Genomic DNA, 25,872 nt, shown 5'->3' on the forward strand with positions numbered 1-25,872 from the left:
CAGACATCATTTCTCTGTCGCCGTAAACCGGCAAGATGGGGCTTCTTGTTATTTTATAGTTGAGAAGACTGAGGCTCCCAGTCCCATGTCAGGTGCACCAACAGCGGCCAAACCGGGATTTCCTCTCCTCCGGCAGCCCCAGGCGGCACCCCAGGCAGAGTAAGCTTTCCCTTACTTCCCCAAGACACGTGAGTGCCCTGGAGGTGGGTCACCAACCAAGAAGGGGGTAGTATGAGGGCCCAGACCCTTCCTTCTCGGCACCCCATTAGCAGGCTTGCGGAAGCGGGCTAGTTTACGGGGATTCAGTCCCGGTATTGTCACTCTGACGAGGACGGCAGGTGCCCGGGTGACCTCCTCACCTGCGCTCAGAAGACAGACGTCTCCCATCCCCGGAGGGGAGGTGAGGAGATGGCCACAGAGTCGAGCAGGCTGGGAGAATGAGGAGTGAGGGGAGTAACTGCGGGCCGGGGGCGTTCGGCTTTTCAGGACGGCTTTCACCCGGGCTGGCTGGTGTGGGGGTGGAGTGGGAGCGGACGGGGCGGGCCCGCGGTCGCCCCAGGGCGGCGGCGCCGGGCCGGAGGGGGTGGGGAGGAGCAGCCGCCCTGTACTTCCCCTTCGCCGCTAGCTCTACAACAGCCTGATTTCCCCGAAATGATGGGGCGGCACCGGCCAATAGGCGCCCTCACGGCTCTTCAGGAGGCGGGGCCGGGCCTGGGTTGGGGGAATCCCGCTAAGTGTTTAGATTTCTCTCCGGCGCCGCTGCCCCGGCAGAGCGCGCCACTACTTCGTCGAGGCAGGACGTGCGCCCAAGCCGGGCTGTGCAGAGGCCAGCGGGAGCCGTGCCAAGCCAAGGCCAGCCTTGCCCAACGGCCCCTCGACCCAGGCATCCTCTGCCTTCCCGCCGCTCCCTCCCGGAATTGCGCTCCCAGCGCCGACGCAGCTGCTCCAGCAGTGCCGGGACCTTCGGGCGCCGCCGCTGGATCGCGCCCGCTGCGGAGGTGAGCCCGCCTTCGCCGCGGGGGGACCGGTGGCGTCGAACAAAGGCGCGCGGGGCACCAGGAAGTGGGGGCCGACAACCCCAGCGGGGAGAGTCGCGGGCGCGCGGCGTTGCCTGGGCCCCGGCGCGGGCTCGGGAGGGCGCTGGAGGAGCGGCAAGCGGCAGCGCGGGGAGGGCGGGCCGCGCGGCGTGGACCGCCCACGAGCCGAGGTTGCCGGCGCCCGGCCGCTGTCGCAGATCTCTGTGCGCGCAGCCACCCGGGCCTCTGGGAGGCTGGGTAGGTTTGTCGCGCGCATCCGTGAGCGGTGCCGGGGACTCGAGTGTACGTCCGCGCGTGGGCGCATCGTGCTCCCCGCGCGGGCTTTCGGCGATCCCAGCTCGGCGCCCAGGCCTTAGGTTTCAGGCTGTAGGTGCAGGTGTTGGGGGCCTGGGGCTTGCTGCTCTGGATGGCTGGCGGACCTGCTGGGGCTACGGGAAGAGGCGCCACAGGTGTTCCTTGGGTTACTTCGCGGAGGAGGGGAGCCGGGCCGGGAGGGATGGATACCTTGTCTGGGAGCAGCGTAGAATAGATGGGGGGTGGGGTGACGGGTAGAGTGCTGGGTGACTGCTTGCCACTAGGGAAGGTGCACAGCTGGTGGTAGTGGCAGCAACTCAAGTAGGGGAATTTATTGGCATCAACCAAAAGAAGCCTCCCCCTTCCGAAAGGATTTGAATTTGGGGAGGAATGTTCTGGTAGTAAGATATCTGTGTATTTTATCTGTTTTTCCTGTACATAAATCCTGAAACTATCTCTTGCATGCCTGTCTCCTCCCAAGAGTGTTTAGAGGAGTGTGGGGGAAGGGACTTAAGTGTTTTTGCCCAAGATGCTGAAAATATTTGGAGGGCAGTTTTGTAACAATGAAAGCCCCTTCCCCCGTGATTGCAGTACTTGGTACCTGGTGGAAGGCAGAGGAAAGTAACAGAATGACCTTGGCGGGGGGGGGGGGGGCGCTGAGGAGGTGGGGGTGGTGAGGAGTGGCTGGCAGGGTAGTGCCTAAGGGGCTGCTCTGCATACTCCCAACAGGAGACTCTGTGTTCTCTTTACAGCCAACATGCCCATCACTCGGATGCGCATGAGACCCTGGCTAGAGATGCAGATTAATTCCAACCAAATCCCAGGGCTGATCTGGATCAATAAAGTGAGTGTAACCTTTTGGGTTTTTCTGCCACTATTTTAACACATGCTCTTTGGGGGACCAAAGCTTCAGATGCAGCTCAAAAAGGGAAGTGATGGGGAGGAGGCAGATGTGTTTCCCAGTGGGTCCTGCATGCAGGGAGTATGCAAGGCCCAGATTTGGACCGCACTTGGCCAACTTCTGCCTTCCTTCCTTCTTCGGTATGGCCGGGGCACGCAGCTAAGGGCACTGACAGTTTCTAGCAGCAGGACTCTCCCAGTATCTGCAGAGCCAGAGTTCTGATCTCTTCTGAGGGAGACCCCTACAAACATACAGCATCCTACAGGGTTCCAGTCAGACAGGAGACAGAGAACTGAGCACTACTGGCAAGAAGAATGGCTGGTTCAGCAAGAGACCCAAGAATTAACCTCGCACCATTGGCCCAGGCCTGGGAAACCTCATGCTGGTGCACAAAGGGCAACACAGACCCTGCAGACTTAGTAGTAATAATAATATTCACAATGATAGCTCATGCTTACTGTATACTCCCAAGGAGCGAGTGTGACACTATGTTAAGTCCGTTACTTACGTTGTGTCATTGAATCCTCACAGTAGCCCTGTGAGGTAGATCCTGTTAATATCTCCATTTTCAGATAAGGAAACTGAGGCACTGAGAGGTAGACAATGAGATCATGCAGAAAGTGATAAAGCCAAGATCTGAACCTGAACAGACTCAAAAATTCATAGTGTTAACCACCAATAATGATAACAGTGAGACTTAGTCTTTATATTTGTCACTGTGATTTCTAGTTTCACAGAGTCACAGTGAGGGACCAGGAGGTATAGTGACAGTGCCAGTGTCACACAGGTAGTCAGCATCCAAGTCTGGCTCAGGGCTTCCTCAGGTATGGCTAGGACCCCCTGTGTAGGAGCCAAAGGTCCCAGGTGTCCTAAGCAGCCCCGTATAATGGATGGAGTTCTCACGTGCATGTTGGTGTGCTGAAAAGCCAGAGAGCATCCCAAGGTGCTCTGTATGGGTCCCAGCACATCTGTAACAGGCAGGGGGACATCTTTGCTGAGCTAATGTTGCCATAGCTCTTCAGAACTCAGAGCCCCTTCTGAGAGATCTGGAGTGAAAGAGTAGTCTGTTTAAGCCATTCTCAGGATGGGTCAACCCAAGCCAGATGTCAGGCTGAAAAGGGGAAGTCAGCCTTTTCCCAGACCTGGGGGCTGGGCAGACTCATGCAAAAAGCCTGTGGCCTCTGAGCTGACAGAGCCTTGTATATGTGTGTGTGTGCTGTTCAGGAGGAGATGATCTTCCAGATTCCATGGAAGCATGCTGCCAAGCATGGCTGGGACATCAACAAGGATGCCTGTCTGTTCCGAAGCTGGGCCATTCACACAGGTGTGTGCCCTGGTCTCCAGACCTGGAGGGGCCAGGGAAGAGATAAGGGGAATCGCTTCTGTTAACACAGAGGTTCTTCACTGGGGTCTTTGAATTCCCTGAGATTGTGTACAGAATTTGGGAATGACCGGGGGCAGAGTTATATTTCTGGGGAAAAGGGCCATCATTTCAGCAAGTTCTTAAAGGAACTTGTGAAATCAGTATCTTAGAAAGTATGATTTCAGGGAGTTTGTGGGTGGATGAAAGCTCCCCCTAGCAAAAGCACTTGTGAGCCTGGATACTGAAAGTACCCAGATCTTTCATTTTCTTGATATTCACCAAGGTCCTGGCCCAAGGCCCATCTGGTTAGCAGCCTCCTTTTATCCTTGACGGTTGGGGCTCTTGGTCCATCTCAGATCAGTCAGCACACCTATCACTAACTGTTCTTTGATGCCTGCTCTCTGTCCACTCCTGTGTTTGGAAATATCAGATAAACCCTAGTCCCTGCTTACTCTCTGGCTACTGACAGCCCAAGCAGAGAGACTGTTCATGGTCTTGCACCAATGCACAATGCAGCACTTTAGGACATACAGGCCCTCTAGTGCTTCTGGCTGGGCCCTTCAGAAAGGCTTGCTGGATGTGTTTGAGCCAAGCCTGGGCATTTGAGAAGCCCTGGGGCCTGCAAAGGGTCACCCAGGAATACTGGCGGTTTGGCCAGTGTGGGTCTCCGGCAGCATGAGAGCTCAGAGCTACTCTTGCCTTCCTCCTCCCAGGCCAGGGGGCAGCTGAGGATCCCCACCTATGGCCCTGACAGTCCTCTTCACTCTTCTGCCCACTAGGCCGATACAAAGCAGGGGAAAAGGAGCCAGATCCCAAGACATGGAAGGCCAACTTTCGCTGTGCCATGAACTCCCTGCCAGACATTGAGGAAGTGAAGGACCAGAGCAGGAACAAAGGCAGCTCAGCTGTGCGGGTGTACCGGATGCTTCCGCCCCTCACCAAGAACCAGAGGAAAGGTATCCAAGGGCTCTGGGTCCTTGGGAAGCTCTGAGGGAGGGAGGAAGAGGAAAGAAGGGCAGCTGTGGCTGGTGTGCCTGTACCAAGACTGACAGCCTATCTGCTTCACAGAGAGGAAGTCCAAGTCCAGCCGAGATGCTAAGAGCAAGGCTAAGAGGAAGGTGAGTGTGGTCCTGTGCTGCTAGTCTTTGGTCACCTGGGAGCCAGGGTGGGCAGGGGAAGAAGTGCCACAGCAAGCCTGGGCCTAAGCTCCTTTCTCCTGTTGCAGTCATGTGGTGACTCCAGTCCTGATACCTTCTCCGACGGACTCAGCAGCTCCACCCTGCCTGATGACCACAGCAGCTACACCGCCCAGGGCTACATAGGGCAGGATTTGGAGGTTGAGCGGGACCTTACTCCAGGTGAGCTAGGCCAGGTCTGGCAGGAGAGCACACAGGTCATGGGGACGGCTCCTTTTCTTGGGTCTAGGAGGCACTGTGCTTGAGGATGGTGGCCCGTCGGAGCGGGCTGCAGGGCCAGGGCTGCTGGGTGTCTTGCAAACTGAGAAAGCACACAGTTCTGACCGGTGGTTTCTGCTGTCCTTCAGCACTGTCCCCGGGTGCCGTTACTAGCACTCTCCCTGACTGGCGCATCCCAGTGGAAATTGTGCCCGATAGCACCAGTGACCTCTACAACTTCCAGGTGTCACCCATGCCCTCCACTTCTGAAGGTATGTGCTTTTGGGGGCTGCCTGCCTGCCTGTTTGGGTCCTGGGAAGGGTTTTCCGAGGGAGGGACGATGCTCAAACTCCGCCTGGAACTGACGGAGTTGACTGTGCAGTGCTGGAGAAAAGAGAGAAGGGGCCAGGGGATGCACTTTGGTCTGAGATTGCTAGTTTTCCTTGCAGCCCAGTCTCTGAGGGTGAGGAAGGAAGCAGGGGGGTGGGAAGAGGTGTGGCTTCAGGGTTCAGGAGGCTGAGTCATTAGGACAGTGTCCTGTCCTGGCATCTCTGTGACTGGCATATGTCTGCTGGGAGGCCAGTGTGCATGCACGCGTGCGAAGGGGCACGGCGCTGGTGGTGCTGGAGCCATAGGGCCGAGCCAACCTCTCTGCTCTTCCCCACCCACAGCCACAACGGATGAGGACGAAGAAGGGAAATTAACTGAGGACATCATGAAGGTAAAGCCCGTTCCTCCCCAGGCACTCTTTCGAAGTGGCTGCTGCTTAGGAGAGAGAAAACCACTCAGAGTTTACGAATCCAGAAGGCTTAGGCGATGACTCCAGTGACCTGGCTGCTTGTATAGTCCTACAAATGTCACACCATGGTGTTGTCCTTGACTGGTGGAAGAGACACCGTGGAAGGGAGGACAGGAGGGAGGCCTGCTCTCTGACAGGCTGTCCTGGAGCAAAGGCCCAGGGCCTCAAACAGCGCTGAGTCAGCTACCATCCGTGCCGGGTCCCTGGCCTGCGTCCTCTGCCCCAGCACGCCCCAGGCCTGCTGCCCTGCTGGTTAGGGAGTGCACATCAGCTTTTCATAATCAGCCTTTGGGATCTGTAATCTGATGGGGTTTTTTTCCCTTTTTTTTTTTTTTTAGCAAATTATTCTCCAGGTTTTTTTTTTTTCCTGCTTCAGTTTTAAAAGTTTTTGCAGTGGTTGTACTCAGGTTCTGTTTCATCACCATAGAAAACTTGAGACCTAGCTGTAGCTCTTTATCTCTAGCTTTTCTAGACATCTTTTCTTGACTCATGGTGCTAACCATCGCATTAAGCCACATTCCCAGTTGGTATGTCCTCCCCCAGCTGAGGACTTGGAGATTCCCCAGTCTTGGAGATTCAGTGCAGGAGGGTAGATGTGGGAGTGGGAGTCCAGGGGAGACCCTCACTTCCTAGGCCCCCGTCCTAACCTCATTCTACGTCTGCATCCATCTGAGAATGTGCAAAGGGCCAAGGGTATCAGGCTGGCGGGGAAGTTTGGCTCACTGAAGGCAGGGCCAGAGGATGAGTCTGCAATGGAGGTAAGCTGATGGCTCCTTGCTCCTCTGTCCACAGCTTTTGGAGCAGACAGGGTGGCAGCCGACAAACGTGGATGGGAAGGGGTACCTGCTCAATGAACCCGGGGCTCAGCCCACCTCTCTCTACGGAGACTTCAGCTGCAAGGAGGAGCCAGAAGTTGACAGCCCTGGAGGTAAGTAGTCCCTGGAGCTATAGGATTTCTCTGACAAGGGAGAACCTTGCAGGGGGTGGGAAAGGACTGGGGGGACTGGGCCAGGGAGCAGCAGAGGCAACGCATCTTTCTTAAACGCTTCTTGGTACAGACAGCTTGCGAAGTGGCTGTTGCTCCCAAGTACACAGGTTTGCCTAAAGATGAGGGGGGCTTACTGCTGTGGGTAAACAGTGGATGCGGCTGTGTCTGTGGCCTGCTGGGATAGGGCTGGGGGGGGGCGGGGGAGGAGAGCACGCCTGCCTTCACCCCGCATCCTCATACAACCTTCTTCACATCCTCTAGGGTATATTGGACTGATATCTTCAGATCTGAAGAACATGGACACCAGCTGGCTGGACAGCCTGTTGCCTCCAGTCAGGCTGCCCTCCATCCAGGCCATTCCTTGTGCGCCATAGCCAGGCCCCGGCCCCCTTTTACTCCCCTAGGCCAGCAGGACCTGGCATCATGGTAGCTGTGATGCAAAGAAACAGGACTCCTGTGGGCTCCTTGACATGGCAGAGTATGACTCCATTGCTGAGCAGGGATGGGGCCTCCCTCCTTAGGACAGTGACCTCCTGGGGTCTGTCAGGCCAGGGTCTGGGCTCATCTGCGGGGTAAAGCTGGCCCTGCCTCCTGGGAAGATGGGGTTCTGAGGTGGACGTGTCAGGTGGAGGTCTCAGAGAGGAGTCAGCCTCCAGCTTTTCCCTCTAAGCCCAGCTGCCGAGAGAGGGTCTCGCTGTCACTGAGATGGCCCAAGGGAACGGACCAGTGACCTCAGAAATGCACAGCGCTGACCCCAGAGCTGGCTCTGCACTAAGAGACAATTGCACTAAGTGAATCCTGTTCCCAAAGAACCCCCCTCCCTTCCCAGCTGAGCCCTGGGGACTGTTCCAAAGCCAGGGAGATGTGAAGGAAAATGGGGCCCTGCAGGACAGTGCTCCCTCAGCCTCAGAGGAGCTCCGCCCTGCTCGGGCTGAGGGGCTTGGGAAAAAACATGGCACTTTTTCTGGTGGACCTTGCCACTGTTCTGATCAGAGGTGTACACTAACGTCTCCCCCAAGCTCTCAGCCTTCGCGGTTATTTATATCGTGCCTTGCCCTGCGCCCACCTGCCCCCTCAGGCAGGCCCCTGGCAGCCCTCAGCAGGCCCTGGGAGGGAAGTGTGAGCGTCTTGGTGTGATTTTTAAAATTGGAAATGCCATCTAACCACTAAGTCATGTGTGACCACATACACACATGTGTGTAAATATGTACATTTGTCTTTTTATAAAAAGTTAATTGTTTATAAAGGGTGTGGCCTTTTATTTAGAGATACTTCTGATAGAGACATTTTGATGGACTCATTCTGGGCATCCTGCCTGAACTTGACTGCGGGGTGAGCAGTGACATGCACCTATTGCAGAAGCCTTGCAATTATGTTCATGCAGATGACAGGAAGAGGGGACAATCCTAGCACAGAGACATGCTCATATAAATGCGGTCACTTGCCCTTGGCTTTATAGCCAGGCTATGAGTTGAACTGGCGCTCCAAGGCCTGAAGAGTGTTAGGTTTTGAGTTTTGAATGATGTGCCATAAACTCTATGTCCTGCTAAACTCAAATCCAGATGTACTCAGATGCTCCTTCAAAAAGTTAACACCTGGTACAGCACGTCATGGACAATCACCACAGACACCAGCCCAAAACTGGTTCCTGAGACCCATTGTGCTGGGCCTTACCTGTCCAGTTTCTGATGGAGGTGTCCTCTCTGCACTGTCCACAATAGTAGGCAGTGGCAAAGTCACATGTGCCAGCTGAGCGCTTGAAATGTGGCCAGTGCAATGGAGGAACTGAATTTTTAATTAGTTAAAATGCAAATAGCTCCATGTGGTCAGTGGCTACCATCCTGGATGGCACAGATAGATAATGGATTGGGGACAGATCTGAGAGGCAGAGGCTGGGGGGGGTGGTGTGCTGGAGGACACCAGGGATGGACTTGGGGCTATTTACCTGCCAATTCAAGAGTATTTTGCAATTTTGATGGCCAGCAATAACAACACTGGTGCTGAATATGAGCCCTGCGGTGTTCGATACAACACGTCTATGCACAAATGTGTTAGGAGAACCTTGGATGACCTCACATGAAGCAGGTTTCCTTCCTCCGTTTCTCTTCAGGGTTCTGGCTGAGCTGAGGCACACAAAATCTCTGTGAAGGAGTATATTTGATCAAAAGGGTGTTTCTGAAAACCACAGGTTGGGAACCACTACCATATGGCAGTGCCCCCTTCAGATAAGGCCTAAGTCAAAGGAATGACTGAGGGTGAGATTTCTGGATATGGGCTTTTCTCATGTCTCCCCCACCCCCAGTCCCTGGCCCTGAGGCATAAACAATACCCAGCAGTAGGCAGGCTGGCCAAGGGAAATCAGCTGATAGCACTAGCATCATCTAGGGAGTGAGGTCATGGCAGTAAGGGGGTTACTCGGAGAAACTAAGCCCCGTGGACACTTCTCCCCAGTCTTAGTTCCAGAAACTGCTTGGACTTAGATCCCCTCCCTGGACCCAGCCCTCTGAAAGGAGTGTGGGCCCCTGGTGGAGAAGGAAAGGCTGAATGAGAAAACGATGAAAAAACTAGGAAAATGGGCAAGGATCAGTCTGACATACTCTGCCAAGCTCAGGAAATTTTGTTGCCTGATCTTGGACACGCCCTGTGAGTAGCAGGTGGCCTCCTGCCAGGTGTGCCTTTTGCTTGCGGATGCCTGGAGAGGCCCCAGTCTGAAGCCCTGCCCATTAGAAAATCCACCTGGATTTTTCAAGGGTGGCCTCACCTGGGCACAGAGGGATGGATGAGATGACCTTTTCCAGCTCCTCCAAGGCCCAGCCCTTATTGAGGAGAATTGGATTAAGGAGGCTAGCCTTCTGTCGCTTCTAAATGGGCGCTTGGCAAGGTCTTTAAGCGGGTGGCTTCTCTAGCTAAGGATGTCTGGGTGTGGTGTGAAACCAGGTTCAGCGGACTGAGGAGGGAAGGGATGAAACCCAGAGCAAATGGCAGGGACTGCTTCTGACTTTTCCACTCTCCTCTTACCCTTCAACCTAATCCCTGACAGAGAGTACGCAGCAGGTACGCTGAAGTCCCACGTAGCTGTGGCAGTCTTGCAAGTTCTAATACGTGAAGTTAGCTCATCACTTAAAAGTTATCAAAATGTGAGAGGAATTCCATCCATTAGCTTCCAGTCTCCAAAGCCAAGGCAGAGTCCTGACCTCTTCTAGCTCTTTTTAACCCAGGAGTCCTGAACAGTTGGGACCAACTCCTTGAAATGTCTAGGGAGGAAATCCCAAACTCTACCCATTCCCCATCACAAGGGAGCTGGGCTGTGGGGGCCAGGCCTGGAAAAGCAGTGTGGGATAGAACCAAACCTCCCAAGCTGTCCCATTATACCCTGCCATGGACCTCGGCCCAGGCCTGACGGGGAGACAGTAACTGTGACGGCAGCTGCCGAGCAGAGCAACATCAGTATAATGGGAGCCAAAGTTGGGCATAATAGTTGAAGGTCATTCTTGGGGACTGCCAATGCTTTTGTGGCTCATTCCCAAGAGTTTCAGTCTAAGCACTAATGGTGGGAACTCTTGGCTAAGGAAGCTAGGAGGTCAATGAAAGATCTGTTTTGTTGGAATATTGTGATAACATAATCATTGAGGAACACCTTCCATTGGGGTAAAGTGGCAAATTGCACCTTGGTCACACCAGCTAGAACTCCTGCTAAATCTATGGACATCGGGGGCCTTTCTGGTTAGCCTTAGGCGTTTTGTTGCCTTACTCCAAAGGTGCCACTTTAATTGGGCTGGTTTATTCATTTAGCTCACTTGACAACAGGAAGAAAGAGAGACGCCAATACGTTAGCTGCCTATAGAGATGGTCATGGCGGCAGAAAATCTTCAGAGAAGACAGATGCAAACCATCCCTTCTTGACATATCAGTCTTCAACATCTGTCGGTGGGCTGTGTGCAAGATAAGAGCTTCCTCAGATCTCTGGAAGTTTTAGGCAGGGACTGCCAAAGACAAGAAAATGTCCTGGGCCTGGTTAGAGGTGGAGTCCTTTCCTCTGGGAGTGAATCCCACTGGTTGCTGGGGTTGGGTCATGCCCAGGCTGCCATTCTCTGGGACCACTTGGTCTTCTTTCACACTATTTGCACAGATTCCAAAGTTGTCATGTTCACAGGGTACAGATTTCCTCAGCAGCCCTGTGGAAACACCCAGGGGGCCTTTGTCTCTGTCAGATGTAATGCCCTCGCTTAACTTGGGCACAATTAATCCTCCATGGTGAGGATGCATGAAATTCATCAGACCCCTGCACTGACCTCTCCCCACTTGTGCCAGTAGTCACAAGGGCAGGAGAATGGAGAGTTGGTGCACTCCCTTTTCCAGGATTAAACCAGTGGGCAGAGTGACATTTGTCTTTGCCAGTCAGGGTTCTCTAGTGAGGCCAAGTCTAAGGCAGTCCGAGGGCATAGCTGGCTGGCCACGTGGTTTTCCTAGCTCCAGGCAGCTCCCAAGAAACCCACTTCTGCTGAATTTCTGGGGGTAGGGAACTGTAGAAGCAGCCCCCACTTTGTAGACTCAGTGGGGAGTCAGGCCTAGGAAGTCATGCTAACAGTTTCATTTCAGTTGGGGAGATACTAGAGGTAATGAGGCAAGGACACAGGGATTGAGCGCAAGAGGAGAGACAGACATCCAGCCCGCCATCCCTCCTCAGGTTCCACAAGCTCACAAACAGAAGGAACTGGGAAGGACCTTAAAGTCTGGCTAGGTAATGACACAAGGTCTCGGGTGCTCACTCTGCAGCAGCTGCTGTGCCACCCTCCTCCCCACGCACTGCCACACTGGCGCCCACCACAGCACCTTGCAGACCAGGTGAGCAAAGCTCAGTTGGTACAGGGCGCTTGCCCCTGATAACTCAGCTAAAAAGTATGGAGCCTGGGGGCACCTGGGTGGCACAGCGGTTAAGCGTCTGCCTTCGGCTCAGGGCGTGATCCCGGCGTTATGGGATCGAGCCCCACATCAGGCTCCTCTGCTATGAGCCTGCTTCTTCCTCTCCCACTCCCCCTGCTTGTGTTCCCTCTCTCGCTGGCTGTCTCTATCCTGTCGAATAAATAAATAAAATCTTAAAAAAAAAAAAAAAGTATGGAGCCTGGATTCCAACCCACCCCTGTCTGTGCCCAGAACCCAGATGGGTTCCACAACATCAGGCTGTAGGCAGAGGAGGAAACTGAGGCCTGGGAAGGAAGTTTGTGAGAGCCCGCCTGGGGCAGGGCACTAGCACGTCATGCCCAGAGAGCATCTGGGGACCCGGAGGGAAGGCAACAAAAGTTGTATCCACTCTGGACACCATGGGACTTGGCCCCTGCCTTCAGCTCCCCTGCTCCCCCTCTTCCTAGGCAACATGGCTCTACTGCTACAGGCCCTGGGCCCCAGTGGGGTGGGGTTTGGCCTGGTCCTCAAGGGAGGGATGCCTCACCTATGCCCTGGAGGCCACCTGCGGTTTCAAGGGGTGGGGCCCCAGGGGGATGGGACACAGACGGCCGGTAACTTGGCCTCAGGGCAGGCGGCAGCTTGGCCACCCCAGCATGTTTGTGAACCTGCTTCCAACTGCAGGGGACTCTGGCCTGCTAGGCCTTATCTCAGCTCTAGGGATCAAAGAGGTTTCGGCTATGCTTCTGTGCAACCAAGGCAATGAAAACTCTCCTGCTCTCCTGCCCTAAACCAGACCCTCTGCTAGGTCCTGGGGGACTCAGAAATCTGAACCCTGGGTGAGTCTATCAGCCAGGACCGCTCACAGGCACATCCTCGCTTCCAGCCATGAGACCGGAGTCACCCTAGGGCTGCCCTGAGTCTAACCTGGCTTCTCGGTCCCTGACAAAATCCAGCACCCTGGCAACTGGCTGGTTGCCACCCTACATCAGGGGGGCTCTCAGACTCACTTACAGGCTTCCTTCAGGTGAAGCCCTCCCCCGCCCTCCAGACCCCAGCCTAGATGATGGGGTCCTCACTTCTATTTCTGGACAAATGCCATGGCCTGGCCTGGGTCTCCTTCTCTGTTTCTGTCCTACCACTTCTCACTCACACCGTCAATCCTGAATCTGCCCTGAATTAGGTCAGGCACAGTGAGTTCTTCACAGCAATTACAAATACTCAGCCACATCTTTGCTAAGAGAGGTGAGGGATATGCCTGGGATCTCAGTTCAAGAGCAGCATAAGTGGCCAAGGCCATAGGAGTCCCGGGGTGTGGGTGGTCGCCATTCTGTGCCAGGCTTTTCTGAGAAAGCTGACTTCATGGAATGAGGGAATTGTATGGATACAGAGTTGGGGGTTGAGGATCAGGTGCAGAGAGGGAGGGAGTCATTAGGCCGGAATAGCTATCGCTTTCCTAAAACTAAGAACAAGTTGAGAAGTCGCATCACTTTAGCCACAGCAGGGTGATGATGGACTTCGGTGGGCGCTGTTGACCTTGCCTGCGGGAGGTGAAGGATAACTGCCTCTGATGAGGACCCAGAGCTCCCTTCCAAATGCTCCTTCTGGGCTTTCCAGGATGGGGAGGAGAGCGGAATGTGAAGATGCTGAGAGCCGCGGTGAGGGCCGTGCTTCTGGGTATAGAGCCTGGCACTCCCGAATACATAGGGGGCAGGGTATGGCAGAGAGGAGGGCCTGAGGGGGTGTCCAACTTTCCAAGGCTGGTGGCCATTCATCACCACCCTGCTGTCATGAACCAGAGTTCTCAGCTCAGGAGACCATCTGCCCCTATTGGGGGTGGGGGCTGCCTCAGGTCACTCAGTAGGACCCCATTTTTTATCTCTGGCCATCCTAAGACACTTACAAGATGATCCGGGGGCCTACCCTTATCTGATGGCCCCCAGGAGCACAGCCTCACCATCCAGTGCCTGTCCCCTTCCTGTCTGCCACTCCCCTTGTGGTCTGTGGGGAACCCAATCTCTCCGACCAGACTGGAAGCCCCCCAGGAGCACACAGCTCATGTTCTCTGTAGTCCCATGGGGCTGAGGCAGGGCTGGCCCCGGAGAGCGTCTCCTGTAAAACTCTGGGTCAGCATCTGCTTCCCTGTTCTGTCCAGCGCCCACCTGGCTTCTCTGAGCCCTCCCCTGGGGGAAAAGCCAGGCTGGACTCTGGAGTGCAGGGGAGTAGGCTGAGAGGCAGTGAGGACAGAGCGGTACCTAGCTCTACCCCGGCAGTAGAGCCTTGGACCGTGACCAGCCAGCAGCCAGGGCCACAGGCTGCAGTGCAAGGGCCACTGTGTCCCACCATGAGAAGCACATCCCGTCCACGTCCCTCAGCAGGATGGCTGGAGATGTGAAGGCAGAGTCATTCGTTACTTTCTTTTATTAACAATGTACACGAGTAAAACGTTTAATTGTACAGAATAAGAAACACAGGTGAGTGACAAGGCACATTCCTGAAAGCCGCCTGCAATACCCCACCCAGGTAATCAGGCTATTACAGTTTGAGAGACTCGGGTGCAAACACAATTTCTCACGCCCCCATGCAGTTATCTAGAAGCTCTGTCCTAAGCTCTGTCCCATGCAGACACAGGCATGGTCTCCATGTGTGTGACACGTCCGCTGGCAACGCTGCAAGCAGGAGTCTAGACTCCCTAGCACTGGCCTGGGGCCCTTCCTCAGCCCACAGGTCTCTTCGCGCCCACATATTGTGCAGAGCTTGGCATCTAAGAGTCCAAAGAGCCGGCTGTCCAGGCTGCAGAGGTAATCTAGAGTAGATTAGGAGGTACAAAGGGCCTTGGACGTAGGGTAACCAACAGTCCCAGTTTGCTCAGGACCAAGGTGAGGGATTTTCAGTGCTACCACTGAGAAAGTCCTGGGTAAACTGGGGCAAGGTAGTCACCGTACTTAGACAGCCAAAGGCCTTGTCCTGCCCTTCTCTCCTTGCACTGCCCACCGGCCATCCTGCTGGGTCTCAGAACCTCCAGGCGCTCACCAAGCAGCTATGGGACAGAGGCTCCCTCTGCCCACCACCCTCCACAAGTGTTCCAGCCTGAGGCCCAGGGAAGGAGAGCAGAAGGGGAATGAGTAAGGGCAGACGGGCATCATCCCCTGAGGGAAGGTGGCCAGGTGAACTCTGGCTGTCCAGAGCAGCCCGGTGCAGAAGTGGAGGAGCTCCGATACTTGGCCAGCTACCCCTCCTGCCTGAGAGCTGCCCTTAGACCTCAGGGTCTGAGTCCTCACAGGCTAGGCTCTGGCCCTAGTTCTTGGAAAGTGCAGGGTCTCCGGGTGGGAAGTGCTCAGCCCCCTGGGGCTTTTCATAACCCTGCTGCACCCAGCCTCATATCCCCCTCCTCTGTGTCTAAACCTCCTGGTATTGCCTGCCCAAATTCTCTCTACCTAAGACTGGGAGCAGAGGAGGAGAGAAGAGGAGTCCAGGACAAGTTGAGCTGAGTGAGAAGCAGACAGGTGGGAGGGGACCTGGGCAGAAAGGACCTCTCTGACACAGGTGGGCACATCCTGATTGTGGTCTGTGGCCTGTCTATGCCTAAAGATGAGCCTTTGGAGACTCAGAGGAGAAGGAAAATAACGGTCCACAGTGGAATAAACATGTCCACATCCTAATGCATGTCCTCTGTGAATATGTTATCTTAACGGCAACAGGGAATTAAGGTTGCAGATAGAAATAAGTTTGCTTATCAGCTTCTGGATTATTTGGATGAATCCAATGTAGTCACTTGAGGGTCCTTAAGTGGGGAAGAAGGAAGAAGGAGTGGTAGAACCAGAGAGGTGGCATTATGTGAAAGACTGGACCAGCCACTGCTGGCTTTGAAGATGGAGGAAGGGGCCGCAAGCAAAGGAATGCAGGTGGCCTCTGGAAGTTGGAAAGGGCAAGGAAACAGATTCTCTACTAGAGCCTAGGTAAAGGCATGGAGCCCTGCTGACACGTGAGTTTAGTCCAGTGAGACCAGTTTTGGACTTCTGACCTACAGAACTGTAATTTGTGTTGGTTTAAGCCACTTAGTTTATGGTAATTTGTGATGGCAGCAATATGGGAAACCAGCTGAGGGAGGCAGCCGCCCCAAGTCCCTTGGTTAGGTTCAGTCTCACAGAGCCCCTGAGTCTCCCTGAGGAAGACCCTATTCCGTTCTGGGAGTCACTGAGACTCCAGAGCACTGGCAGAGAACGGGCCTCCATGGCCTGGGTGGGTCAAGCAGGATGCCCAAAGAATAGGGGCTCTGCTGGACATGTCTACAGGAAACAGCTGCCTCCTTGAACCCACTCCCCTAAGCTCCAACGGTGCTGGCTCTGAGCTGTCCTAAAGGAGCTGCCCTGAGGTCAGGACACCTGGCACCTGAGCCTTCAGGGCTTGGCCTAAGACTCCCAGGGTGGGGTTCTGTCCTCTCCACACACCCATCATACTTACAGCACTCTCAGCCTTTGGTTTCATTAAGGGAATCTGATTTAGGTCAGAAAAAGCTAGGATTCGAAGGAAAAAAGTTTCGAGGAAAAATCACTAACTTGGATGTCAGCCAGATCTACATCAAGTCCCCGCTCTGCCATTTACTAGCTGTGTGGCCTCAAATGAGACCTCCTGCAGCCTCAGTTTCTTCATCTATACAATGGGTATAACAGCTTTTGTCCTACCTGCCTCACAGGAGGAGGTAACACAAGAGAAAACACACTGCACAGATAGAGACACTGTTTTTATTAATAAACAATAGCGATAAACCACATGTGTCTTTGGATGGAGTGGGTAATCACACATCCTGTGTTGGGGACGGAAGGGTGAGGGCACACTCATCAACTCTGCTTTGCCCACAGGGAGGAGGCTGCATGGGGCCTGGCCTGGAGAAAGGAGAAACACTTGTCTCTGTCCGAGCCCCTGCCTTGGAGCTCCTGGCAGACATGAGACACAGCCACTCTGTAGCTGGCAGGGTGTCCTCCCAACCACCACAGACGAGGGCTTTGTGCCTTTTTTCCCCCCAAAGGAAAATAATTTTCTACAGTTTCTTTTACATTGAAAACAGTCCTTCCTTCTCATAAAAACACTCACATTTTTATAGGGAAAAAGTAGAACATGAAATTATATACACTACAATTCTGATCTAATGCATTTACAATGTATAATTTTATGAGGACTACCTACTGGAAGGAACGGGTCAGAATACTGATGTGATTATGTTTGGGTGGTGGGATTATAGGTGACTGTATATGATTACTTTCGTAGTCAGAAAAATGCTTGCATACATGTATATATCAAAAATGCCAGGGACTTCCTTTTATGGGGCCACAAAGCAGGGTTGAACCAGGTTCTGCACAGGTGGGAGTCCTGACCTGGATCCCTGCCGTGGGACCTTGGAGACTCCCGACTTGCCCTGCCAGGCCCCCACGGGCCTGGTGAGACAAGAGGCTGGACAAGATGCTCTGGACGGTCCTTTGCAGCCCAATAATGAAGAGACATCACCTTCCTCTCACGCACCCCTGCTTCCTGCCCAGCCTCCAGGGGCTCCTCTGTGCCTAGAGAATTCTTTACTCAGGCCTTGAGGTAGAAACGACCTCCCTCAGCAGTCTGCTTCTCCCAGGCTCACCCTGGGAGTCCCTGCCTCCTGGCATGTGCCTGCGTCGCAGGCTGCACTTCTCAGAGCCCTGCCCTTCCTTGAAGAACAAAGCCTGGCGGACCCTATGCAGCCTGCTGGCCCGCAGTGACCCCTGCTTCCCTGATTCATGCATAACAACAGCTCCTGTTCGTTGGCTGTTAATTTCAGACTACACAGCCGCAGTGCTCTCATTCAATCCCAGGCCACCAGCCACGGCAGAGACAAAACGGGAACAGCACCCCCTGGAGCTGTGCAGTGTGGGGACCCTATCTGATCCTCCCTGGCCTCTGAGGGGTGTATTGTTACCCCCAGTTCAAAGATAATATAACTGAAGCTCAGAGAGGCCAAGCGAACTCACCCATGGTCACATGGTCCTGCACGGCGGAGCTAGGACTCAACCTCTAGTCGGTTCACTTCAAGATCACTGCTCCTCCCCTCCCCCCGGTGTCCTCCTCAACAGCTCCCACATTCCGGCACTGGGGGTACATGCTTGGTACATGCTCAATAAATGACACTGAATCCACGACTATTTATTCAAGAAATAAAACAATGAAATAAATAATACAAGCTACTATCTACGGAGTGCCTACCACACGCCAGCTCTCAGGGAGCCTCCAGATGAGCTGAGGGAAAATACAACAGTGGTGACAAGGGCCATACAGCATGGGGTACGAGCTCACAAAAGTGTCTGTGTAAAGGCCTTGAGAACACCAAAGAAAGAAGGGTGACGAGCAGCAACCCCAAACCTTTCTACTGTGTCAGAGGCCATAGCATCCCAGCTTGACCACAGCGACAGTCAAAGCTCACAAACCCTAATTTTCCGTTTGCATCCCTGTTCAGACGACCTCTGGGACTCTCTGCCTCTCCCGGCTGGACAACTAGAATGCTGAGGGCTGGAAGACAAACACTTGTAGAAACTGGTGATATGTAGCTTGGAAAGAAAGAGGAGGTCGTCTGTAACACCGGATGAACTCACAGCCAGTGGGCATCAGCCCTGAGCACCCCCTGAGGAAGCCTGCCCTCTCTGGCTGGGCGGTCTGCGGACCGGTCAGAGAAGCAGGGAGCCTGCCGGCCGCCCTTTCTGAGACCCAATGAGGCCTTACTTTCCACAGCATATACTCTACACACTTGCTCACACAACAAACATGGACTGACTGCATCGTCCCTGGCCTATTCCAGTCTAGAAAAATAAGGATGAATAAATCAGGTGACAACCTTAGGAAATGCCAACCCCCTAAGGCAACAAAGTCAGGAACCACTGGTTGACCTTCCCCAGCGGCAGTGACATGTCAAAGGATGTCCTCCAATCCTACACTGCATACCAGTCTTTATCTTCCACCCCTGACAAAGCCCCTCAGTCTGCAGCAAGAGTTACAATTCAGCAACCAGTGTGGCACTCCCGAGGAGCTGATCCGAGCGAGGCTCGCGCAGTGTGGCCTCCACTCACTGCCCTGTCCCCTCACTGCATTGTTCGGGGCTGGAACTGACATACATATACCTTTATTTCTCACTGAGAAACAATAATTATGCAGAAAAATGCACAGCACGTAAGTTCAGTGTTTTTAATATGTTCAGTTTAATAAAATATAAAAATATAATGACCGCCACCAGGTCAAGGGAAGAAACAATGCCAACCCCCTCCCAGACTGCTGTGGGCCCTTCCTCATCATGACCCCCACCCTCCCCTGTGGTCATGTCTAAATTCACTTTTGTGACAGTAATATCTGTGCTTTTTATAGTTTTACCTCTTCTGCATGTATCCTTCAACAATATAGTCCAGCTTTGCCAGTGGTTAAACTTTTCCTGAAAGGAATGACTCTGTAACGTGTTCTTTTGTGTGTTTTACTCAATATTATGCTGATGAGAGTTATTCATTATTACAGTATTAACTAATAATATAGCTATTGCAAGTCACTGTAGTTCATTCATTTTCTCTGCAGGAATGTTGCTCAATTTCTGTGTATTCTCAAATGCTGATGGACATTTGGACCCTTCCTGGTGTTGTGCAGACATTCTCATGCACATGGTGGGTAAGAGTTTGGTCAGAGCGGATTCTGAGGAGTAGAGCTGCTGGGTTACAGGGTGTGTGTATCTTCTTCTTTACTCGATCACCAGATGTACTTTTTAATTCTGAAAACGTTTCTCAGGGAAATAGTGCTGTCACACCCCAGCATTGTCTGGGGTAGAGGAAATGAGGTATGCCTGCCCTTGCAGCTTGATCAGCCCACCTTCCGTCCTCAGAATCTCGTCCCCTCCAGCCCAGCCAGGCATCCTGTGCCCTCCGGTACCCACAGGTCGGGGCCCCTTGGCAGCAGGCTCCGCTCCGGCCTCCCTACCTCAGTGATGCAGTTGTGGGGGTGGGAGGAGGCTGAGAATGAGGAAGTGGAAACCAAATACGAGGGCCACAGAGAAGTCCGGTTCACAAACCTCAGTGTTTCAGCAGCACAGCCCGTGGGAGAGGAACATGCAAGCTGCCTGTGTAGCAGCCCTCGCAGGCGCCAAGCCCACGGGTGCCAAGGTGAACTGCCTAACAAAGTGCACTTTGCCTTAGATTCCTGCATGTCGGTCACTCCACGCAGCCTTCACTGTGCACCAACACTGTGAGGTACCCGTCCCCGTCCCCACATCACAGATGAAGGCACTGAGACACAGAGGCATTGAGTGACGGGCGATACAGTACAGCGGTTCACAGTGTGGGATCTGGGCCTGTGTAAATTGGGTTTAACTCGTGGCTTCCCTACTTACTGATGCAGTCTGGGGCCAGTGAGCTGGCTTCCTTTGGTCTTAGTTTCCCCATCTGTAGTACGGGGCTAACTAACTCACTGGGTTACTGAGTTAAGAGATGATGTGAAGAAGGAGCTAAGCAGAGTGCTGGTACAAAGGAGGCGTGAGAAGGACTGTGGGACGGGACCTGTGGAGTTCCCAAGACTGATAGCCGGCACATGAAGTGGGGAGGGACGGGAAGGGAACGGCTCCTCCTGGCCAGCGGGGACCAGGCCACCAAGCTGCGGGAGCTGATCCAGGGCTGTGTGCGAACGGCCTGTGGAGTGCTGGCGGCGTGGACTCTGAAACACAGGCACCCAGGCACCTTTGCCCAGAGCTTTCCACCTACGTGTGGCTGCTTCAAAGGGCACTGACTTCTGACAGGGAGCAGCTGGATGAACATGTGGAAGCTTGGGTCCAGCTTCGGTGCTGGCCACTGGGAGGCCGCACTGGCAGGCGGCGGCTGTGGCAGCCAATGGGCAGCAAAGCCTGTTGCTAAGGTCACTGGTGAACCTTATTTGGCGACATGGGGCTGACCCTGCCTTCACCTCTTAGAACCCTGGGAAACGCCAACCACAGATGTGAAATGAACGTCTCCAAACCACAACTGCATTTCCTTTGAGAAAAGATTCCGCTCTCCTCTCCAGCCTGCCTCTCACGGGTTGGACGCCTCTTGTACAATCGCTTGCAAGCTCGAGAGAGAAGTGTCTGCTACAAACCCATGCTGGGCAGAGAGAGGGCAGGGGCTACGGCCCCAGGGGCCCCAGGACCCACCCAGGACCTCGAAGTTCTCTGTTTTCACCCCAGCGGCTGCCGACCCCCGCCCAGGCCTCCCTGCACACACCCTGAAGAGTTCCTGGCCCCACTTCCTGCAGCTTTGGGAAGCGGCTGGTATGAGGAAGACCCGGGGCACGCAGGGAGGAAGTGGGCCTGCCCGGGCCCTCACCATCTGCACCGGCCACACTGCTTTGGCGCAGCCTACAGTTCAAACGGTTGGCGGTTTCTGTTTTTCACCTCCCTTTTGTGCATCTCTAGTCTAACATTAAATAAGGGAAACTGTTGCCCCACCCCCAGACAAATGTGGGAGAGGAGCTGTGCCTTCAGTATTTCCAAAACAATACTCTTTCCCCCTATTTGTACAGCACCTTTGAGTCTAGAGGACCCATGCTCACATATGTCATCTTGTTGGATCCTCATAAGACTGGCTAAGGTAATAATAGTGATGACTGAGCCCACCACGTGTCAGGATCATGTCGTGACTCATAGGATCCACTCCCCTTGCTTCCACTTTACAGGAGAGAAAAAAAAAAAAAAAAGGCAAAGGGGGATTCGGTAATTGGCTCAAGGTCACATAGCTTGTGAAAGAAAGGGCTGGGATTTTATCCCAGAGCGCTCAATTCCAAAGTCTACCCTACTATCTTCTGTTATATTGCTTTTCAAAGCACACGTGCAAGAACAGATCCCACTTACAGGTGAGAAAGTGAGGCCGAGAGGGCTGAAAGGGCGTGCGGCCTGAAGTCAGAGCTGCTGCCCCTGTCCACGTCTACTCCCCGAGGGCTGTCCACCGGCATCCTGCATCTGCCCCCACTCCCACCTCCTAACGCTCAGGCTAAAAGTGGCCTTTCTTTTTTGGGTAGCCGAGGGAGCCAAGTGTCCCGGCCTCTCTGGAAGAGGCTACGCAAGTCCACCTGCCAGGCCCTTTGGAGGAGGTGCCGCAGGAGATGGCCCTGCCCGCGGTGCGCAGACACCTCCCGCACACATCAGGACTGTCAACGCGTTCCACGGACTGGGGTCTGGGGACCATGGGCAGCAGAGCTGGGACATCTGCTCATAGCATCCACAGCTGATGGCACTCTGACGGGCTGGGGTGGAGTCTGGACCCTGAGGAATGCCGGTGCGGACCCTTCCCTGGAGCCCTGTCCATTCCTAGGCTTCTTCAGGCTGCCCCCATGCATGGAACACACCTCTGTGTGCACCTCCCATGTGTCAGGCACTGTCCCAGGCACCGAGGACACAACAGTGAGTGATACAGACCACATTCCAGGCCCGGCAGAGTTTAGTTCCGGTAAGGGAGACAGACTTTGGGCAAACAGTCGCAAAGACAGCTGAACAGTACGGGCTCTAGGAGAGGGCACAACTTCGGGGTCTTTTTCTTGTTTTTTTTTGTTGTTGTTGTTTTTTTTAAAGATTTTATTTATTTATTTGAGAGAGAGAGACAAAGATAGTGACAGAGAGCACAAGCGGGGGCGGGGGGAGCTGGAGATGGAGAAGCAGGCTCCTCGCTGAGCAGGGAGCCCGACGTGGTTCTTGATCCCAGGACTCTGGGATCATGACCCAAGCGGAAGGCAGACGCTTCACCGACTAAGCCACCCAGGGGCCCCAGGGTCTTAATAGAGGAAGGAGTGTGTGGGACTGGGGATTAGGGCAGCCATCCCCTGAGGTGAGGGATGTGGAGGAACGGGGATGGTGTGGAGTGATTCTTGGCTCCCATCCCACAGCCCTCCTCTCCCGCAGTCGGTCCCTTGAGGAAACCTGCTGCTGTGAAAGCCACTCAGGGGTCATCGAAGTTGCCCCTGGCCAGTGTCTTTGCGGGGCAGCTACTTCTAGTGTTGGGGATGATGCGAGGGAGGGGGACTAGGGATCTGCATCTCTGATCCTCAGCTCCATTCCTCATCAAGTTCCTGTGCTGTGCATGTGGGGGAGCCCTGGCAGGCCACGGGGGTGAAGGAAGCCACTAGGGCAAGAAGCTGCTGGTATGACATGTTTAATTCTGAGAAACGGTTTCAGAATGAAACATTTTCAGATTAACCAAGAGCCAGGGTCCTTCCTAAAGCACCTCTGAACAGAGGTTTTCAACATAAATCGTGAAATTACCTTTTCCTAGCAGGGAAACCCTAGAAGGGCTGAGGCCAACCTGCCGGCTCCAGAGGAAGCCTGTGACGGGCCGCGGCCCTCCCTGCGCTGGCGCCACCCGGCCCACAGGCTGCCAAGGCGGTGTGCGCTGCTGTGCCTGCTGCCCGGCAGCTTCCGGAACACCCTCGTTGTTGCCTTCACTAAACATGCTTCTCCCCCATCGGGGACTCTCCCTGTGGAAAAGAAACCCCGGCACTCAGGGTGGCGAGGCCGTGATTTCCAGTTTCATTTTCCAGTTTCCGTTTAGAAGCAGCTCCACTCCCCATGCCCCAGGGCACCCCAGGGGAGCTGAGGGGGGCAAGAAAAGGGTTCCTGCCAGCACCTGCTCCCTGGGGCCGCCGGAGGGTGGGGACTGGCCGAATCCCCTGTACAGGGGGTTGTTAAAATTCAGATGCCTGGCTCCCCTGTCTCCGAGGTGGGAGGTTGGGCCCTTCAGTGGTTCTGCTGTGGCCTGGGGACCCCATGAGGCAGTCACAGCCTCAGAGACCATAAGAACAGCCACAAAAGAGCGGAGGTGCAGCCCATTCCCTCTCCAAGGCTCTTCTTGTGGGGAGCGCTTGTGAAACTTGGTTCAGCCTCTCCTCCCCTTCCCTAGCTGGTGGTGAGCACATTTCAGATGTCAGTGTTCAAGGACTAGAGGTCTATAGCAACTAGATGGTTGCCCCGGCTATGGTCTTCACACAAGCTCCTCCCTTCCCCACATTCCAAATTGCTCTTGAAGATGGTAATTTGTAATAGGCATTAATAGAAATGAAGCAAGCAAGAAAAATTCTATTAAGACCCTTTAGGCTCTTTCGTTCTGTCCTTTGCTTCATTTATTTGCAATTTATAGCCTATTTAATTCCAAAAAGGCTGTAAGGACATTTACATCTTTTTTTTGTTTTTGTTTTTGCCCTGAGTGTCTGTGTCTGTGTGCATGTGTGTGACTGTATGTGAGGTGGGCCTTCTAATGTACCCTTGCCCTGGTCTGACCTTGGAGGGAGCAGGTGGTAAGCTCCCCAAGCCTGGCAGATGTAGACCTTTCCTAATCTCTAGGGCAAATTTGTTCTTCAGTGTTTCTAGTATCAGTTTCTGATCAATCATTAATCAAAGTCGCAATAAAAAGATAATCTTCTCAGGACTGGGCTGTAAAGATCCCGGTCGAAACCTTAAATAAACCCTTCCGTGGAAGCCTCAAAGCAAAGAGAGAAGGGTCTTATGTCTGTGGCTGGATTTGGAGGCAAATGAAGTCACCAACCATCTCTAATCAGGGGGTACAGACATGAACTTCAGTCACCTGAGTGGCTGGGGCCTCTTGCTTCATTTTTCACTGCTGATGAAGCTGGCCAAGCCTGTGCTCCTAGACCAGGTGGCAAAGGTAGGGAAGGAGGCTGCAGCTGGGCCCAAATGTGGGGGTCTCGGGGCATAGCCACAGGATGGGACTGCTGTGATATGGCTCTGGGGCCAGGCTGATGGCAGTGGAAGCAGGGCAGCCACCACGGCCCACCCACTAGCCCACATAGTGGAGGGAGCCCCTCTTTCTGATAGCTTCGTTCATTCCTGCTGACTTAGAGCTCTGCAGGGCACAGTGGTGCCTGGGATGGAGAGGAGGCCCACTTCTCACGGGAGGAAGAGAGGAAGCAGCTGCTCCTCCGCAGGGCCCAGCCGGGGTCAGAGGCTGTGGGGCCCTCACTCCTCTTGCAACTCCCTCACAGTGGAGAGGGAGGATGTGCTCTTTGGGGCACGAGGTTACAGGCTCCTGGCAGGCTGCAGAAGTCAGATCTATGGGCTAGAATCAACGGGGATAATGTGAGGCCCAGCACCAGGTTCAAGAAGCAAGAACAAGGCAGAGCACAGGGACCTGGGCAAGTGCAGCCTGGACCAGCAGACTCGGGGGTTTCGCAGCCAGTGGCTTTTGCAGGACTTGCAACAAGTGCACTGTACAAGAAACCAACGTGCTCACGTGGACCTGTCTAAGATGTGTGGAAGCTGAGAAGGGGGGAGAGGCACTTGCTGTTCTCTCCGACCCTTCCCAACACATGACTGGTCCCACTCTGGTACCCTGTTTTTAGGAACACAGAGGAAATGGGCATTTCAGAGACGTGTCGGCCTAGAGGTGCAGGGGGGTGAAATCGGTGTGAGAAATTATTCCAAGAACTGATGTCCAGAACAGGGATAGACTTGTCCAGGGTGGTGCAAAGGGAGGAAGCAGCATCAGTGGGAACAGGTGAGAGATGCATGTGAGAAAGAGACTTCTCACAGGTTGAATGTGGTCTCCAAAGATAGATAAATAGATATATACACGCTTTTTTTTTTTAGAGAGAGAGAGAAAGGAAAGAGAGGAATAGAAAAGTATATACTTCAATTTTAACAGTGGCTGTCTCTAGCTGGTTAAGATTTAAAATTTTCCCCTTGTGCTTACCAACAGTTTCTAAAATGTTCATAATATACCCAAATTACTTTATTTTTTTTATTTTGATTTTTTAAGATTTTATTTATTTATTTGACAGAGAGAGAGAGAGACAGCCAGTGAGAGAGAGAACACAAGCAGGGGGAGTGGGAGAGGAAGAAGCAGGCTCCCAGGGAGCAGGGAGCCCGATGCGCGGCTCGATCCCAGGACCCTGGGATCACACCCTGGGCTGAAGGCAGACGCTTAACTACTGAGCCACCCAGGCGCCCCCACCCACATTAAAAAAAAATGTGGTAAAACATGCATATATAAAATTGACCATTTTAACCGTTTTTTAAAACATTTTATTTATGGGGCTCCTGGGTGGCTCAGTCGGTTAAGTGTCTGCCTTCGGCTCAGGTCATGATCCCAGGGTCATGAGATCGAGCCAAGGATCAGGTGTCAGGCTCCCTGCTCAGCGGAGATCTGCTTGTCCCTCTCTGTCTGCCCTT

General features: G+C 53.8%; 2 protein-coding genes across 3 annotated transcripts in view; one reads left to right on the plus strand and one right to left on the minus strand.

Moving 5' to 3' along the window:
* The first annotated feature begins 2,085 nt into the window (after positions 1-2,085).
* Positions 2,086-7,753, plus strand: IRF1 (interferon regulatory factor 1). The gene is made up of 9 exons (XM_045794735.2): positions 2,086-2,175; positions 3,457-3,556; positions 4,375-4,551; positions 4,664-4,713; positions 4,821-4,953; positions 5,139-5,261; positions 5,661-5,710; positions 6,581-6,716; positions 7,038-7,753. Exons 1-9 carry the CDS (start codon positions 2,089-2,091, stop codon positions 7,148-7,150), a joined length of 969 nt encoding a protein of 322 aa, XP_045650691.1. The 5' UTR covers positions 2,086-2,088; the 3' UTR covers positions 7,151-7,753.
* A 141-nt stretch (positions 7,754-7,894) lies between these two features.
* Positions 7,895-25,872, minus strand: part of LOC148110128 (uncharacterized) — a 72,719-nt gene continuing 54,741 nt past the window's right edge. Inside the window, exon 4 of one of the 2 annotated variants that reach the window (XM_087862293.1) lies at positions 7,895-10,708. In XM_087862293.1, coding sequence (XP_087718419.1) covers positions 10,557-10,708 — 152 coding nt within the window. In that variant the 3' untranslated portion in view covers positions 7,895-10,556. The other variant, XM_087862291.1, reaches the window with a different exon arrangement.

This window comes from Ursus americanus, chromosome 5 (assembly GCF_024610735.1).
Source record: "Ursus americanus isolate L20-20 chromosome 5, mUrsAme1.1.p, whole genome shotgun sequence".
Lineage (NCBI taxonomy): Eukaryota > Metazoa > Chordata > Mammalia > Carnivora > Ursidae > Ursus > Ursus americanus.

Coding starts and splice junctions, on each gene's coding strand:
- IRF1 (XM_045794735.2), top strand. CDS start 2,089: ATGCCCATCACTCGGATGCGCATGAGACCCTGGCTAGAGATGCAGATT. Junction 4,552..4,663: donor CACCAAGAACCAGAGGAAAG/GTATCCAAGGGC, acceptor TCTGCTTCACAG/AGAGGAAGTCCAAGTCCAGC. Junction 4,714..4,820: donor AGAGCAAGGCTAAGAGGAAG/GTGAGTGTGGTC, acceptor CTCCTGTTGCAG/TCATGTGGTGACTCCAGTCC.